Source organism: Haemorhous mexicanus, chromosome 14, assembly GCF_027477595.1.
Source record: "Haemorhous mexicanus isolate bHaeMex1 chromosome 14, bHaeMex1.pri, whole genome shotgun sequence".
NCBI classification, from domain to species: domain Eukaryota; kingdom Metazoa; phylum Chordata; class Aves; order Passeriformes; family Fringillidae; genus Haemorhous; species Haemorhous mexicanus.
The window spans coordinates 9661250-9679486 of record NC_082354.1 but is presented as its reverse complement, the minus strand read 5'-3'; the positions used below and the strand labels follow the sequence as shown (position 1 = coordinate 9679486).

General features: G+C 47.8%; 1 protein-coding gene across 4 annotated transcripts in view; it reads right to left on the bottom strand.

Annotated features, from left to right (window-relative positions):
• Positions 1 to 7288: 7288 nt before the first annotated feature.
• Positions 7289 to 18237, bottom strand: part of LOC132333973 (synaptotagmin-like protein 2) — a 35276-nt gene continuing 24327 nt past the window's right edge. For 2 of the 4 annotated variants that reach the window (XM_059859598.1, XM_059859599.1), the window contains exons 8-17: positions 18086 to 18184; positions 16067 to 16158; positions 14917 to 15018; positions 12919 to 13088; positions 12660 to 12762; positions 11856 to 12017; positions 11051 to 11129; positions 10421 to 10520; positions 9968 to 10173; positions 7289 to 8908 (exon numbers count right to left, since the gene is read on the bottom strand). In XM_059859598.1, the coding sequence (XP_059715581.1) occupies positions 8763 to 8908; positions 9968 to 10173; positions 10421 to 10520; positions 11051 to 11129; positions 11856 to 12017; positions 12660 to 12762; positions 12919 to 13088; positions 14917 to 15018; positions 16067 to 16158; positions 18086 to 18184 (1259 nt within the window). In that variant the 3' untranslated portion in view covers positions 7289 to 8762. Of the gene's footprint in view, positions 8909 to 9967; positions 10174 to 10420; positions 10521 to 11050; positions 11130 to 11855; positions 12018 to 12659; positions 12763 to 12918; positions 13089 to 14916; positions 15019 to 16066; positions 16159 to 17388; positions 17695 to 18085; positions 18185 to 18237 lie in introns of those variants that run through there. The other 2 variants (XM_059859600.1, XM_059859601.1) reach the window with 2 other exon arrangements.

Below are 18237 nucleotides of genomic sequence, written 5' to 3'. Positions count from 1 at the left end.
GGCAGGCACAGGGCACTCAGTAGCACCTGTGAGTCACCCACCTGCAGCATCTCCAGGGGCAGCTCAAGGCCCACTGACATTTCCTGGCGTGACCTTTGACAAGGAGCAGCAGAGCACTGTGAATTGCTGAGGAGAGCACCAAGGTGCCCAGCAGATCCTGTCCTAGCTAGAGGAACTCCTGAAGCATCAGGTACCTGTCTTCCCCTGCAAATCAGCTCACAGGACCCTGTGCTGCAGATGTGAGGTTCATCCTCTGTGAACACGTGCATGAAGATGAACACCCACTGCCTGACTGGGCAGCCACGGCATTAATTAGCAGCAATCAGAAGGTAGGAGCAAATGAGATCCTGGGACAGAGAGCCTTTGTTCTGGGGCTGGTTTAGAAAATGGAAAATCTGGTGTCTGAGAGACAGTAACCCAGATCTGGTGCGAAATGAGGTTTGTTGGCTGAGGTCAGGAGGTGCTGGTGACCCACCATGAGAGTGTGTGCACCGGTGGCAGCACTGGGAGCAGCCCTCGTGGGCTGATGGCAGCTCAGGACTGGGAACAGCCCTTCAGTGCTCCTTCCCGTGGCCCTGGGGGAAATTCCAGAGAGCCCCTTTCCCCTCAGAGCTGGCGGTGCTGGGGAGAGCTGCCTGAGAACCACCTGAGCACAGGTGAGGGCAGGGCTGATCCCAGGGCTCTCCCACCTGCTGGCAGCACGTGTGGGACCCCACGAGCAGGTCCAGTCCAGCAGCCAGCACCACGCTGGGAAGCCAAGGGCAGCTCTGGTGTAGGCAGTGCTGGCCTACACCCTGTGCTGGCTACAGCAAACGTGGGTGACAGCCCTGCCCAAGGGCTCTGTGCACACTAGGTGACAATCACCCAGACATCAGCCACTGCAGCAAGTATTTCTTATTTAGTACATTTATTTTAAGGCATAAAAGCTGAGACAAAATGAGGCAGAGGCTGGAGAATGACTCTGTGCTCTCTGTAGTCTCCGTGATATTCACTCCCTTTCAGTGTTAGATGAGGAAGCCCTGAGCAGATAGTGGGGCTTTTTGCAAGCCCTGTTCCTCAGGTTGGTGGGGGGTTGCTGTGCAGGAACTGCACCTTAGGCCTGGCCCCTGCCCCTGCAGTCCCTATGGCTGGGGTGGGATGGTCTGGAGGCAGACAGCTCCTCTTAGGCAGGAACTCTGCTGTGAGAAACACCACAGAGAAGGTGCTGGGCTGTGGTCAGGGATGTCTCAGAGCCAGACACCCTCCTGGACCCAGCACTGCAATTCACAAAGGTGCTTCACAGAATGGTTTGGGTTGGAAGGGAAGCTCAGCTCCAAACACCTGCCATGTGCAGGGCCACCTTCCACTAGACCAGGCTGCTCAAAGGCTCATCCAACCTGGCCTTGGTTGGATTCCCTCTGAATAGATTGTATTCCCTCTAGGCAGTTTGGTGTTCAGCTGCAGCTTAGCTTTTCTCTCAAAGCAGTGCCCTTTGCAGGGCATCTGGAGGCTGAAGCCATCTCCCAGCCCAAGGCTGCACTACAAGGAGCAGAGTGCATCAGCACTGCACACACCATGCAATTTTAATGCCCTTTCAGTTTCCAAGGATACAAAAAACAATCAATCAGCCACAATCCCTCGCTGCAGGTCTGGAGCTCTGTGAGGCAGCCTGTGTCTGTGCCCCAGCCTGGGACAGTGCAGTGATCACATCACACTGGTGAGCTCCCCATCCACAATCTGCCATCCCTGGCCCTGCCAGGTGTTACCTCCCAGCCACGTGCACACTCTGCTCACTGCTGCAGAGACAAACTGCACACCAGCAGAGCCCCAAGTCCCTCCAAAACAGGCCAGAGACTGAAAACAGTCACAGGCCACACACCGGGGTGATGGGAGCGCTGAGAGCAGGGCTGGGAACCACACAGAGCAAACAATTTATTAGCTAGTTCTAAAAAACACCTCTGTTAAATTAGGCCTGTCCAGATGTGACATGGAGACAGATTACACTGATGACAGGGATGTGATTGCAGCCATGACCTATGGCTGAGTGTGCTGCTTTAAAACCCAGGACAGAGGGAAGGTATTAAGTGTTTATTAGTGTTTATTATTTATACCATGCCCACAGTTAGTCAGGGCGGTGCAGACAAGCGTTAAGGCAAGGGCACCACACAGTGCTCTGGAACTGACAGCCCAGCTGACAGAGGCCCTGGGAGCATCATTTAGGACTTTGTGATGAGGTGACAGCCTTACAGCCTCCAGCAGCAGCAGCAGGAGGGGAGAGCAGGCAGGGCTGGGTGCTCTGCCAGGAGGAACGTGCAGGTAGCTCCTGTCCCACCTTGGCTTTTGTGCCTTTTGGAGAGGTGGAGTTCTCTGACAGACTGGCAGCCTCTGTCCCCAGGAAACTTGTCTGCCCTGCCTCCCCAAACACCCCCCTGTCAGCAAAATGCCTCTGGTGCACAAGGGAGCGAGCACTGCCCACAAGGCAGTTCCAGGCATGCTGGCTGGGGCTCCAGGGGGGGCATTCTGCAGAGCTACATCCTGCACTTGCTCCCCAGTGTCACACTGGAATCAAAACAAAAGCAGTAAAGCAGACACAGGCTTGATAGAGTGAGTCCTGGCTGAGTGATGCTGGCTGTTCCATTAACAGGCCCCCATCAATAGAGGAACCCATTACCTAAATGGCTCTCTTGCACTCGGTGCCCAGCTCCTTCTGTACCCAGCTGAGAGAGGCAGGAGCATCTTGAGAGCTATTTATCCCGCTCAGCTTGATGGGAAGAGCCATCCTCCACCAGCACTTCTCTCTCCCTTGGCCACAGAGGAGCAAAGGGCCAGCACAGAGTAGTTTCAGACAGCTTCAGCTGCCCCATCCCTGAGCAGGAGGCTCTACCTCCTCACAAGGAGCTGAACATGGCACAGAGACAGGGCTGCAAATCCAGCCAGGATCCATGACAGAGGGAGAAGTGAGAGAAAGGCAAACACTGAGAAACTTCAGAAATAACCAGAGAATCCTCTTGAGTTAGTAGCAGTGCTCCAGGGCAGTGTTAGCTTTGCAGCCAGAATGGACAAGATTGAGCTCACATACGGTTTCACCCACTTGATGTCACCTGTACAGAGGACGAGGTTGTCCCCACATCCCTGCAGGTGGCAGAGCCACCCTCAGCACCCATGACACAGCCTCCTCTAGCCCCATCAGCAGGCACATACAAGCAACTCAGCTGGGCTTTATGAAGAGACATAAAACACTTGCAAAATGTTTCCCCGTGACAATAAATTAAACAGCAGCTCCTTACCACGGGAGGGCTCACTCCAGATGCAGCTCCTGGTGTCTTATTTCAGATTACAATCACATTAGAATGGCCATGGGCTGGCTGATCCAAAAGGGGCCTCCCATCAAGAGATCATTCTATCTGCCTGAGCCTGCCTGAATCCTAGCACAGATCCTCCTCTGGGAATATTATGTCCTTGTAGCTGTTCTTCCCAGGAAGGGAACAGGATCTGCTTTGAGCAAATAGAAGCCATTACAATCAGGATAAATTAGTAATGGTGGGTGGGAGAGAGAGAGGAGGGAACGGAACGAGGTTATTGTGATTTTTCTTGCTATAAAGTGGATGTCTGAGCTACTTATATTGCCAGAAAACAGCTCCCTGGCTTCCCCTCCAGTCCAGAGTTCAGACTGCTTGCTTACAGCTCAAGAGCTACTTTGGATTGTTAACAACCACTCTAATGGCATTAGGGGTTGTTAGATGCATGAAATCTGATTTCTGTTCCTGCTGGTAGTGTCTGTGGTTCAGCAGCTGCACAGGCTGGTGTGCAGAGGAGAGGAACACACACGAGCAGCCTGTTCAGCACCTTCCATCACACCCTGCCACCCCTGCTAAGGGTGAGTTGTGGGGGTCTTTAAGGTGCTGCAGGGGGTAGGACTTGTGGCTCTGTGGTGTTGTATAGTTTCCATTTTGTAATGTACAGGATGCCAAGTGCTGGGGAAAAAAAGGAAAACTGACCCACAGAAATCCTCCATGCACAGGATTCCTTCCTTTCCTCCTAAAGCAGGGCTGGTTTAGCTCGTTTGGGTCCACACCAGAGGCTGAATTGCCACAGCCCAGAGACAAGTTCAACCACAATATGATTTTACAACATTTTAAAAAGCAGGTATCTGTCTGCTTAAGCGAGCACATATTTCAGGTCACTTGCAGGGCAGTGACTGAACATCAGCCCCTTTCCAGCAGGAATATTTACTGGAGCCCTCAGGCATGAACCTGCTGAGACCAGCCAACCTGGCAAGCTCAGCCCCTGCTCCTGTTTGTGTTTTCCCACTCCTTCTGGGATGCTGCTGCCTGCTGACAGCTCCACCCTTCATTCAGACTTTACTATCTGACATGAGGCATTTAAGCTGAGTGAATGGGAAATTAATGCAAAACAAAAAAGAGCCTGGGTTGGGGCTGCCAGACTCCTGCAGGGCTCCTGAAGGAGACATATCCAGCTCTCCATCATTCCCATCCCTCCCCCAGAAGAAAGAGATCTCATATAAACCATTTATAGAGATTTCTCCATGGGTCTTCTGGAGACTGATGCTCAGTTTTTGCACCTTCAACCAACCAACCAGCCTGTTCAGAGGTGTGGGTGAAGGTGGCAAACACCCCAAAAGTGGGACTGGCCACTCTGGAGTTGCCCACTGTTGCTCAAACGTCATTTTTCCAAAGGAGCCATCTCCTGCTCAGGAGAGGCCAGGAGCTGGTCCTGCTGTCTCCAAACTCTCTGAGTCCTCCTGCAGCCCCACAAACCTCACCCTGGAAGAGCTGCTCCTTGTGACAGAGCCACCAGCTCCAGGAACCTCCCAAAATGCACCCCAGGGAAGCAGTGGCTGCTCCTGCTGACCTCGTGGGAAGGGATTTCTGTTTCAAGGGCTCTCCAGTGCGGAGATCTCTCAGTGGATCTCATGCAGCAGTGATGCTGTTGGGAGCTCCAGGGACACAGACCAAAATCTGGGCACTGATTTTGCAAGGGCCTTCACAGTGAGCTTCCCAATTTCTGCTGAAGACCTCTGTGACAGTGCTTAGAGGGACATCTGCTCCCAGGCACCCCCTCTAACACCCGAGGGGTGCAAAATGAGCAGGTGGAAAAGAAAAGGGATTGAGCCATGAAAAATCTTCAAGTACAAACCAGACAACTAAAACAAATAATCCAACCTGGTGCTGAATGCACTCATGCTTAGTTATCAGGATCAGAAATGTATGTATTTAGTTTTTGATATACCAGTCTGTTTGATAAATTTTTTGACTAAACAAGCCTGCAAAAATGCAGCATTTTTTAATTTTAACAGATCACATTATTACAAGGGTTTATTAAGCCAGCATTTTTTTTTATCTCCAAATCTCTACAGTACTTCAATTTATCCCTGTCTTGGTGAAGAATAAAGCTAGGCAAATATTTAGTAATGGATAATTAATTCAGCCACTTCTTTCCATCTCTGCTGAAACACTCATTCAAGATTCAACAATTCTTTCTTTCCCTTCTTTACTTAGGTTCTAAACTATTTTCAATAGTTTCTGATATTGTAATTATTCCTATTACATATTGAATGGCCGTAGGCCACATATTTTATTTGCCTGATAAAGCAGAAATACTTTCTAGAATTTTGCTTTTTCTCCATTTTCTTTTAATCCTGGAAGATTTCCAATAAGAAGTTACATAAATCAGACATAACCTAGAAGAGAGCACATTGGCTCACAAATGCAGAAGCCTCATGGAAAGCAGCTGCCAGCTCTCCTGTGGGTGCTGAGGTTTGTGTTTGACATTAAAAGGATGGCACTGCACTCCCTGGGGTCACTTCTGTGTCCAGCCCAGGGGCCACCTCAGCTCCCACTGCTGGCACTGCACCTCCCTGTGCAGGGAAAGGAGGGACACAAACCACATCCTCTGCCAGCACAGGGTCTCTCTTTGCATGCAGCTTTGCTTGACCCATTCTGCAATGAACCAGTAAATACAGTCAGAAAACTTTCCATGTTTTTCTCTTTTATTTTCACCAGTTACGGCCCCATTCTTGTGCCAGCAGCACACACTTACAGGCCAGAGTCTCTGTGAGGTTCAGCATTCACAGATAACAAATGTCAGCATCATAAACCACAAGCAAACAGGCCATTAACCTTATACCCACAAGATCCTCTGCTCCTCCACAGGACACTGGCAATAAATGTGCCTTAAGTCATTTTATGATAAAGTGCTTTCTGTGCAGTAAGTGAAACAGAGAGCATAGCAAATTTTACTGCCCCAGAATTAGCTGTGTGACAAAAAAAGTGTGTGTGGTTTGGCAGTGTAATCTTTTACTCTGATAAACTATTAAGTGCCAAAGAAAGCTTCTTAAGTTAATCAGGGCTTAATTTAAATAAACAAGCCAGCAAAAGATTAACAAAAAAATCCTCAATGGAATCTGAATACAAAAATAGTCTCACAAAGTCCCGTGCCAAGTTCATAAAAGTAACTCTGCTGGGATGAACTGGCCCACTGACCCCCTTTTTGTCCCCTCCTGGCACCAGCAATGAAAAATCTGTTAATTTCCTGACACACAAACAACCATTTCCAGCTCCACTGATGCAACCAGCACTCCTGGCAGCATTGCCATGCAGTAGTGCTGAGGAGGAGGAGGAGGAGGTGGGTTCACTCTGCTGTCATGATGGAGAGGAATCAGCTGAACCACCAGGAAGAGACCTGGACCCAAGACAGAGCCCCTGGTGCTACCACCCACTTTTCCAGCCCCGGCAGAAAGTCTGTCCCCAGGAATATCCCTGGGGACAGGGAAGCACCGGGAGGAAAGCAGCAGTCCTGTAACTTCACTGCAGCAAGCCCCCCCCCTGCTGTGTGCACATCAATTCCAGCTGAACCCCCCACCCCTGCCACCAGGGCTCCTCACAGCAGGTCAGGTACACTGATGGATAAATATTCACATCTTCAGCACCTAAGGTAAGGACCATATTGTTTTTAAACTCTCAGCTTAGGCCCAGTATTGTTATTTTATCCCACAAAGGTAATAAATGTCCAAATCTTGGTAAACAAAACATGTCAGGCTGGACCCCCTACAAAGTGTTTTTGGGCTGATGTTAACAGATCTGTCAGCTCCTTCATTAGACAGTCACTGCTCAATTCTGTTGCTCTATGGACTCTCTCTCTCCTAGTGCTTTTATTACTGTGTCTGGTGCATTTCCAATTATTGTCTTTTTCCAACTGCAAAACCACTTTAATTCTTTCTTTTTTCCCATGAAAGCTGATTATATCCCAAATGTTTCCATTTAAAGAAAAAATCTTATCACTCTAAGTGTACATTTTTCCATTAATTTATTTACAACCATCTTTGCTAAGCTGAAAATTCACAGTAGGTTTGAGTTAAATAAAATCAATCCATTAAAGAAGAATATCAAAATAATCAGAGAGCCAAAATCTAAAGTAGGATAGTTATAAAAATTATTTCTTCATGACATTTCACTTGCCCTTTGGCAAAAATGCCTCATTTTGACATAACAAAATTTAACACCTCTTCTGCTTTTTTGTTATTTGGAGCACAGTGAAAATAGGTACAAGACAACCAACTGATGACAAAAGAAAAACATTCTATTTAATCACAGTATGTACATCCAAAATAGAAATTACAAAGCTGCAATTCAAAACGTATTCACAACACCACTCCACCACGGTCCGTGTGCCAGATGCAAAGATTTTTTTGCAAGCTACTGGCAAAAGGGAAATTCCAGCCACTGACAACTCACTAACAGGCATCAGGTGAAGGGAAGAGGAGAAGGGCAGCAGGGATGGAGATGCAGGAGACCCCAGGAAACTGCACTCCCTGCTCATTCTCTCGCTCCCTCCTTAGCTCCCAGTATCTCCTGTGCCCAGGGTGGCTGTGACCTTTCCCCCCTGACCCCTGATGCCAGGCCAGTGTGACACTGTCTCCCACCTCATCAGTTCATATTGAAATGTTCTGTACACAAGGCCTTGCAAAGGCCCCTTAGCAGTGTAACCATATTCTATATTTGGGCAAACATTTTGGTTTATATTGCACTCAAACTCTCATTTCACAAAGAGACCTTCCTGAGGTCTCTGAGGAAGCCTGTGGGAAAGCCAGGGAAATAGTCCCAAAATCCCACTATCTCTAAAGCATCCCTGCACAAAGAAATTAATGTATCAAATTCCTCATTGTCATCCTCCTCAGGTTTCTTCATTTTCTGCTGCAAATAGTCCCTCTTTCTTTAGATGCACCTTGGAAGTCAATTTCCCTCATGTTAAAGAGGTGTTATCACGGGTGACAAATGCAAAGCTCCCATTCTCAAACTGTGCTGGTGATTTGGAGCAATTGTACACCAAGTACAAAGTGTACCCCTTGCAGGGAGTATGAATAATACCATGCTGCTGCTTCAGTACAGCTACATCTCTGCATGGAAGAAAAATGGCACAAGAAATGGGGAAAAAAAAAAGTATCAAAGTATCCATATCTCCTTTTCCTTCTGCCAATGTTCCCAGAGCTTAATGGAATTCAAATATACTGAATACAAAATGATTAAACAAAAAGGCAAATTAAGTTTCTTCTTGGTTAAAATCCTGTATGGCGTCAGTTTGGCATGGTCCATGTCCTCTGTGAGTGGATTAGTACTGAACATTAACACCTCCAAGGTGATGCCCATTAACTGCCTCATTACCCTGACACTTGCAGCCCTGTGGATGGTCTCTTTCACCCCGGTGCAGGAAGTTTCCTAATTCCTAATGAGCACACTGGGCATTTCCATGGCACCAACAATGGGTTATTTCAGCTTCTTCCTCCCTGCCAGCGAGCGCAGGGGCAGCAGTCCCTCGATCCATTCATTGGCAGCCAACATCATCTCCTGCCAAAAGGCCACCTCCTCCTGAGTGGAGTCCATCCAGTCCACAGAGATGCCATAGCTCAAACCTGAAAGGAATGACAAACTTTGGGAGCTACACAAAGAGTTCCCACTGCATGCAAAAACACTCAATGGGATGTAACTGCTGCAGGCAATGTCTCAACATAAAAGCTGCTGACTCCCCCTCAGCAAGCTACACCCTGAGCACCTCCTGTTTTCTTGCAAATGCCCATTCTACTCCAGAGTTCAGAATGCAGTCACTGCAAAAGCCATAAAATGCAAGAACCCTAAACATAACCTGCCAAGGAAAACAATATTGGGCTCAAGCCCTTCCTGCATCTTTTTGAATGGTAAGAAAAGTCTGAAAGACTTGGTTTTCCTCTTAAAAGATTTCCTGGTGGACAAGGTAGAGTATTCATCAAAATTCTCATTTCGTTTCTCTAGGAATCAAACATACCATAGCAGAAAATGTGTACATCCATTCCAATTTAACCAAAACTTTAGGTGCCAATTATTTGTTAGTGAGAGGGAAGTCTAAATTTAGATCACAGCTAATCTTGGTATTTTTATGTCTTATTCTTGTTACCCCTTCCCTCTGGAGAGCTCACAACCCACTGGTGACATTAGAGGTGGAAAACAGAGAACATAGAGGCAAATCCAACAGCCACAGTGCACCTGCCAGGCAGACCTGCCAGCTACCATGAGCCCTGTCCCCCAGGGAACACTCATCCTCGACTGCAACGCTGTGAGATGTCTCAGAGAGCACCTCAAGGATGGACAGGCACCAGGTGGTGCTGTCCCGTGGGACATTCCAGTCTCTCCCTCAGCACTCTTCCCTGAGGAGCACCAATACAATGCTGGTTTCTCAGCCTATTCTCCTGAAACTGCAGGAAAACCCTCTTGAGTTTTGGCAGATCTCAGGTCTGATGTTGGCAGAAAATGTGGGAACAGAGGGCTGTCACCATGGCACCAGGGCCCCCTCCATCCACGACACAGTGCAGGTACCAGTTACTGAGACACCCATCCCTGGCTTCTCTCCAAGGCAAAATACTCTGTAACTGCCCACTTTACCTTGTAGCTCAGCACTACAGGAACAGTTTTGAGTTAAGACAAAGGAAAATACTGACCTGTCCCAAGGCCCAGCCTGATTCCTCCAAGGAAATGGTTGGTAAGCTTCTCATGATCCCACACAGTGAGTTCAACACAGGCATCCTTCAGATCCTCCGTGTGAAAGCCATCGTACACAATGGTGTGATTGAAAACAGGGTTTGTGTCTCTCTTTATGACTCGGGTCTTTTGGTAGCTCTTCTTACTGGTGTCTGGAAGCACATAGCTTTGGGAGGAGAAAACACACAGCATGAAGCACTGAACATTGACCAAGAGCTTTATCACAGCAAGGATTTTCCTGCCTTTCCTACAGGTGAAAAACAAGGGCAATTCTCCCCTACACTACTCCCAGTGCAACACAAAGGCGTTCCAGTATGGAGGCACAGCTTGGTGAGCCTGAGAACAGAGTAGGAAGCACAGCCTTTGTGGGAAGCACAGCCCAGAGCAGGAGCAGCCCCGTGCTCAGCACTCACCATTTCACAAAGGAATCTACTCCAGACGGACGCAACTGCAGCAGGTCCTTGACGTCTTTGACCCAAATGTGAACTTCACCAGAGGGAGGATTCCTGGGCCCTGCAGTTTATGAGAAGAGAAAAGCTGTCATGCCAGCCAGAGCCACAGCTCAGAATGACAGGGCTCCTCTAGGGACCTGTGGGACCCACATGGTTCCTGTGTGCTCACTGCCCCTCCCTGGGCATCTCAGCACTGCAGCCAGCTCCATCACTGCTGCAGCTGCAGAGGCTCCTGACACAACTTGCCAGTGCTGTATCAGACAGGAAAAGAGATGGAGCTGCTGAGCCAAAGCAACCTTGTGCCTGCCCCACAGTAACATGGGCTCTCTGCTCCTACCTCATCACAGCACCCTACAGTGCCCACAGGCTCATCAGCTGGAGGTGGTTGAGCCCTTCCTCTCTCCCCAGTACATCCAGATGTGGAAATCAGATGCAAGGCTGCAGGCAGTGCTGTCAAACACTGCCTTTGTGCTGATCTCTAAGACCTTGCTCTGATGAGATTGCTCTTTAAGCAGCCCCTAAGCAGATGAGGCATTGCAAGCTGCATGTTTGCACTTGGGCAGTAGCCCTTAATGCATGAACCACACTCACCTAGGCTTCCAGGGGGGACATACTTAATGGACAAACTCATCACTCCTCGATGATCCACACCATTAACAGCAGAAAGGCTCTGAAATGGAAAGGGTTGTGACTGACTTAATGGAGAATTGTGGAAACACAGCAAGGCAAACAGCTTCTGACTTCAGTGGAGGAGCACAAATGGACAAACTGATTTTCCATGGCTGGAGCAGCCCACTGTTAGGGCAGGTCATTTCTCTGTGGGTTTGTTCTCAAGCTCAGCCTCTCAGAAGCAAAAGCCTGAGGATTCAGAGTGCAAGGTTGCCCTTCCAGACATGTCCAGCTGGATATAATTAAGCATCTTGGTTCTGGAAGATAAATGTCCTCTATTTACTTTAAAGGGACCTCATATCAGACCTGTGAATCCAGAAGCATACAGGGAGATTTACAGGCTTTACAAACAGTGGCAAACTGAATATTTACCTCTCAAAGCACATCAGCTGCTTCACCTAGAACTCTGCTGCTTTTAAGACTTTAAGACTCTGGGTTTTTTTAAAGTTTTCATGTGAGTGGAGAGAATGGCAAAGTCATGCCAAGTTGCTGTGATTAGTGTCAGGTTTCATTTATGACAGTGTCCCTGCAGATCAGACACCAAACAGACCTGGGAAGGCCATTGTTCTGAGCACTGAGCTGCACTGAGGTGCCCAGGGGGTGTTCCCTGGTGCAGTTCACATTGTTCTGCTCCACCAAAACACCTCAGAGGAGTCAGGAAGAACTACTGCCACCCTCAAGGCTTCAGGGCTGGGCTGGAAAGCAGGACTGCAGCTGAGACACTCACCCGGGGCTTCAGCGGGTACCAGTTGAGTTTCCTGTTGCTCCAGTCCCAGCTGGCCAAGTCTATTTCAATCTCTCCCAAAAAACTGTTACGTCCCAATGGATCATTGTGCCAAACAGAGAGATTTAATTTTTGGATCAGCAATACCATTTTCTCTATTTTATACTAGAGAAAGAAAGAGAAGTCAGGTTGCTCAAGTTTTTTCTTCTGTTTCTTTCACAAACAGAAATAAATCACTCAAAAGTTGAAGAAGCTCTGAGACACTCAAACCCACCCCACACATATGCACAACCAATTGACTGGCTTCAGTCTGAACATCTCTTTTTTTTTGTCCTGTAGCAACACTACTATCCTGACAAAGTTTTTCTGCTGAGCACAGGGAAACCTGGCATTCCATTCATCACAGGGCAAAACCAATATTCTTTCAAGAGTTATTACCACAGGCCTGGCTGTTGTTAAATAATCCTCTGTGCTTTGATGAGTATGATCACATAATGCAGACCTTTCTTAGCAGTCCTGGGCCTTGTGACTGCATGCCAGGGAAGGGGGAGGACAAACAGCCCTTGCCCTCACTGCAGGACCCTATTGCATCCAAAGATCTGTGGTTTTGGCAGAGAAATCTTGGGTGCCACACAGATGGGTGCAGAGGAACCTTGAACATCCCAGGCCTCTCTTCCCAGGGAAGAGCAGTGCAGTGCTGGCAGGAGGCAGGCAAAGAATCTGGCCAAGAAGGCAGGATCTTTCCAGAGCTGCCTGACAGAGGTGCCTACTCCAACAGAGGTTTTCAGAGCGTGTGTTTGTTCTTACCCGTAACACCTCATTGTAAATGGGGTTCACTGTCCTCTTCTTCACTGATGTTTTCCTCTTACCCATCCTGGCTTTGTCTGGGAGCAGGTAAGTTTTAACATACCTAGAAAACAAACTCCAGTTGGATAGTGCCCCACATTGCCAAGCTCTCCAGTAAGCTGGCAGGAAGGAAGGAACCATTACATTTAAGAAAATAAAAGTCCTCCAGAAGACAGAATTCAGGAATGCAGAAGTCACAAGGCACTAAAAGCTCACTCACGGGTCAGTTCTGCCTTTCCTGTCATCCACTACAGCCAAGCCCTTGCACTGGGACACGTGCACCTGGAACTCCCGGCTCTTCTCATCATAGTCCAGAGCAAATTCCACAGTTCCTTGGGCATCCACACTCCCAAAGTCACCACTGTAGACACTGAGCACACTGCCACTCACCTGCCAGGGGGAAGAGCAAGGTCAGTGCCATGCAACAGGCACAGTCTGACTCGGTTTGGGACAAAGATGAGAGTCTGAGAAATGCATTCCCAGAGAAAAAACTCTGGAGTTCCTGCCCTTGTGCAGTGTGGTGCTCTTGACACAGAGAGGGTCCACAGCTGTGGCTGCTCTCAAGCAAGCCAGGGCTGGGGAACCCCTATAAGGGACTCACAAGGATGTGCTATCCCAGACCAGGACTTAGAAGCACAGAATCCTCAAGAAATACAGAAGATTTTTCACTCCTAAATCCCAACACTTTGGGAAATGAACTCAGATATTCCTGGGGGAACCACACGTCTCTTCCCTATGCTTATAGGACAAATAACTGATATCCTGACCCCATCTTATCTTTAAGAAAGAAAGATATTGAGAGAACTTGAACTATATTATAAGAACTTATTATTTCAGGTAGATATAGTCACACAATTGTCAATCCAGTTATAAAACAGGCTAATAAGAACCCCATCAGACTAGAAATGCAGGAAGAACTATTCCTCTCTTGTTGCTTACCCACAATGGTCATGGAGCAGCACAAAACAGATACAACCCTGTTCTGAAGAGCCACTACCCCAGCAGACACAGCCTGTGCTTGCCCCAAAGGCACAGGAACATCAGGTTTCCCCAGATACAAATCTGGAGCTAGGCACCCAGGAGTTATTTGCTTTCCCAGAAAAAACTGCAGTTTGTCCAGACAACTTGGGCTTCTTTCTTCAGCTCTTTGTCTTTCACTGATAGAAAGTCATGAAACACAAGCCAAGCTCGGCCACAGAAAGCTGAGATAATTTTCTCTTGCACCAATCACTCATGATTCCTGACAGGATATCATAAAAGCTAATGCTGTTTACAAAGCAAGCCATTAACCCTCTTGGCACCTCTCTGTGGTACCATCATGAACACTTATCAAAAAACCTTCCTGGTATTTAACTCAATTCTTCTCTGTCTTCCCTTACTTACTTTGGTTCTGAATTTTATTATAACCTCCAAAAACCTGCTGAACATCTCCAGTCAATCCTTGGAGCTGCATTTACCATGACATCAGGATACCCACCCTAGCTGAGAATCCTGAATGAGATTTTCAAGAACACTTGCATGACCTGGACTCATTTTCAGCTCCCAGATGCTCCAAATTAGGTGAAGAACTCATGTGCCCCAAAGTTTTTAACATATTTATCTACATTCATGACCTCTCCTGACCAGCTTTACTTCACATATATTCTGTAAATTTCAAATATACTCCTTGGAGAAATCTATAACAGTAATACAGCAAATTTAAGCACTTTTTAACAGCTCCCTCCCCAAATACTGTCTCTAAGGAGTCTTTTAAAAACACTCAACTAAACACATTCAGCTTTTTTCAGCTTTCCTTAGAAGCTGAAGCTCCAAAACATGCTTTTTCTGCCCAACTCTGAGTTCCCTCTTATCTGCTGATAAAGGATGAGCTTGCAGAGGGTACTCATCTGCAGTCCTGAACCACAAACATGCCCCTTAACAGCTGTGTGCCTCATTTTCCCACCTAGAAACCCCTTCCCCACCTTCTGCACCACCAGGACCAGAGCACCCATCCCTGGCAGTGGGGAATTTCACCAGCCATGACTCAGTGGGTCTCTATTGTGAGGTGGCACCTGCATTTAACCTGAGGCAGTAATTAATCACCCCTGTTCCTTTACCAATGTACCCTGCAGAAAGCAGCAGGCTGCTCTGGAGGCCCCACCAGCAGCAGCTGCCTACCTGCAGCATCCCTGCACCCAGCCGAGGAGCCCTGGGCAGAGCCGCCGCGCTCGGGACCTACCGAGGAGACAGAAGCCATGTCAGAGGAGTGGCTGCCAGTGCTGGGGGACTTCTTGTGCCTGCCCAGCTGGAAGCTGAGCTCCGAGGCCGTGTCTGACTCCGTCTGCTCAGAAAACAAGAAGCATCTTTAAGCTGTGCCCAAGGAGCGCTTTGCAACGCTGGAGAGAAAAAGGAACTGCTCAGCAGAGTGCCATTAGCAGAGATCAGGTTAGGAGAGCTGGAGGAGAGTGCAGGGAGCCTCCCCAGGGCATCCCCTCCGAGCAGCGCTGAACGTCATCACTCACTGCCTCCAAGCAGAGCTGCATGCCCCGCCTGGGCTCGGGGAAAGGGCACACAGCAGCGTGGCTTGGCACACAGGGCAACATCCTCCTGGGTGGAACAGCTGCTCTGGCTACTGGGGGCTTCTCTCTTAAGGCATTTCTCATGTGGGGGCTCCAGCTGTGGGTTTCTCTGGGTCTGGCTTGAAGGCACTTGAGATGGTAGTTCATGTTGGGACTCAGGTGTTTATTATTTCTTACCAGTAAAACAGTCTCACTGCTGTGAGTTGGGCAGCTTTTCTTTAGAAGGCACAAAATGGCTAACTACGTCTTGTTCCAAGGTCTTTTAAGACTAAACTATCCAATTAAGAACTAACACCTGGATTATTTCCCTTTTAACCCAATAACTGATCCCAAAGAGCTGCAATGCAGACTTTTCTGCACAATTACAAAATGCCACCCAAACCCAAGAAGAAGGAGGAAGAAGAAGGATGAAGAAGAAACCCAGGATGACACCCTGTGCCCTCCATCTTGCTTCTATCCACAACATACTAAAAATCCCTAAACCTAAATTTCTCACCAAGTGACACACCTACACTACTCTCTATAATCTATTTCACACTTTTGTAGATTCTAGTCTATCTTGAAGTCTGGGAAACTTTCTCCATGGATGAGGGCCAAAGTCAGTGCTCCCCTGGGGGTCAGGGCACCCCAGAGCAGACAGAGAAATATTCCCCGTGCCCTGGGTTTGCACATTCTCATTTATTCATGACATAACCAAGGCATGCTCTAAAGCAAGTACTGTTGGTCTCCAGGAGAAACATTCTCATGACACCAGCTGCCATTCAGGGGATGCTGTGAACATTATTTCAGCCATTTCTGGCATCAACCCACCTCAGACAACAGGAGGGGAGAGGATCTGCTCAGGTCTTTGACTCTTTCAGGTTCAAGAAATTGATGTGGTATCAATTGAGGTTTATTGTATGCTGCAGGTACAAAAAAAAAGGCATCAAGATAGCTTGTCAGAATCAGGAAATTACAAGTCACACTTTGATTAAAGGGCACAAGGAAGGAGGAAAAGCTTGTGGAAGGCACTGGAGCACTACCTACTTGCTCTGTGTCACCTGTCATTGGATCTGATCCTCCCCAAGACAAAACCTGCTAATTAACATCTGAAGTATTTTCAGCGATTTTCATTCACGGTGTGGGAGTGTGGAACTCCCTCTAGTGGCTCATCTAATTCCCTCATCGGCGCAAGGACGTGGATGTCGCCTGCTTTGCGTCGACTGAACTTACACTAACACCACCCAAACCTGCCTCCTTGTCAAAGAAACCAATCATGTTCACATTTTAGCTCATAGCACACTGCCCTGGAGAAAAGAGCACTAAAATATTTATACCCACGATTTCACCAGTGCATACACCTCTCAAATACTCTGCTAGACACAGAGGTGGACAATAGCCAGATTATCTAAAAGAAAAAAGTTAGAAAGTTTCCTATCAATAGAAATATGGTTACTGTACTGCTTAAATGTCTAACTAAAACTTATTTTTGTATCTTTATCTTCTTCCAATAACTCTCTTAGAGGTGACTTTCTCCATCCCAGAAGAATTTGTTTTGGAAAGATATATGTCCATGAACATGCACGTTCATATACACACTTGTTTGGCATTTTAGGCATGATGATACATTGCTCAAAATGCCCAAGAGGTTCTTGATTTACCATTCATTTGATATTTACTATTTTTATTTCCAACCTTGAATAAATAATAGCATCCACAGACTATTTGCTATACTGCAAACATGAAGCTGTAACTCTGTTACAGGAGGCTTTCCAAGGATGAGCTTTGGGGCTCAATGTCCTAGGGTGATATTATGATGCTTGTATCCCCATTTGTGTGTTCTGTTTATGCTGGATATTATGTTTTGTCCCAAATTTGCCCTAAATCAGGACACTCTAGATAAGGGGAAGCTGCAGTCTTGGTTGTCTTGGTGGAGAGCAGTCCCTGGACAGCAATGTGGGGCCTGGAGCTTTGAGCCAGCGTGCCCACTGACACATCAGGCACCTCATGATGGGGCAGTGCTTGGCACAAGGTGCCAGCCAGGGTGGGCACAGCCACAGGGCTGTGCAGTGGGACCTGCCAGCAAGCTGCCTCCCTCCCGTGACCAGCCTTGGACTCAAACTGGTTCAATCAAAGCCTCTAAGTGGCTTTACCTTTACCTTTCCTTGGGCATTGCCTTCTTCTCATTTCAGTCCTGGCAGCCTTGGCCTCACCCCTTCCCTCTGAGGCAAGCTCTCAGCTGCTGTCTCTTTGGGCTTGCCAGTCCTTCTGGGGATTGTCATTGGCTTTCTTGGGCACAGAGGCTGCTGCTGCCTTCCCTCAGGTGCTTTCCATGGCTGCAGCTGGCTTGGGCTTCTTCAGGCAGGCTGCTGCTTCCTTGGTTGCCTTCTCCTCAGCTTCTCTGGGTTTCTCAGGGAGAGACTGTCACCATAAAACATGTCCCAGCTGGCAGCTGGGGACATCAGTCCAGCCACGGGCTCTGCTCTGGGTGAGGGGAGAGGCCTCATGAGCAGGAGTCACAGGTGACAGCAGCTCTGGCACCTCAGATCAACCCCCAGGCTGCCAGCAGATCCCACAGCCTCGTGCAGGAACAGCAGAGATGAGCACAAGCTTCTTGCCAACCCTTGGAAGCCCTTGTGGTTTTGCTGAAGTAACAAACCATCAATCTAGCTGTAATTTCCTGGCTCTGAATTTAATTTTAGGCAGTATCAACTCTCTAATTTGATGATGAAATAATTTGTCATTTTCCTAGCCTGGTACATGCACAGAAGCATGGTGATGAAAAACTGGCATAATATATCACCTTCAGCAAATGTAAACCAAAAAAGAAGAAAGAAAGATGTTACTCACTCTCAGTGGTTGTGTAAATGTTCACCATGCTCTTGGCAAGATTAATGCTGTTTGCTCGGGCCAGTGCCTGAGCAGCAGGAGAATGATCCCCATCTTCCTCTGGAATACACAAAAAGCCAAATCAACATGGTAAATAAATAAATAAACACAAA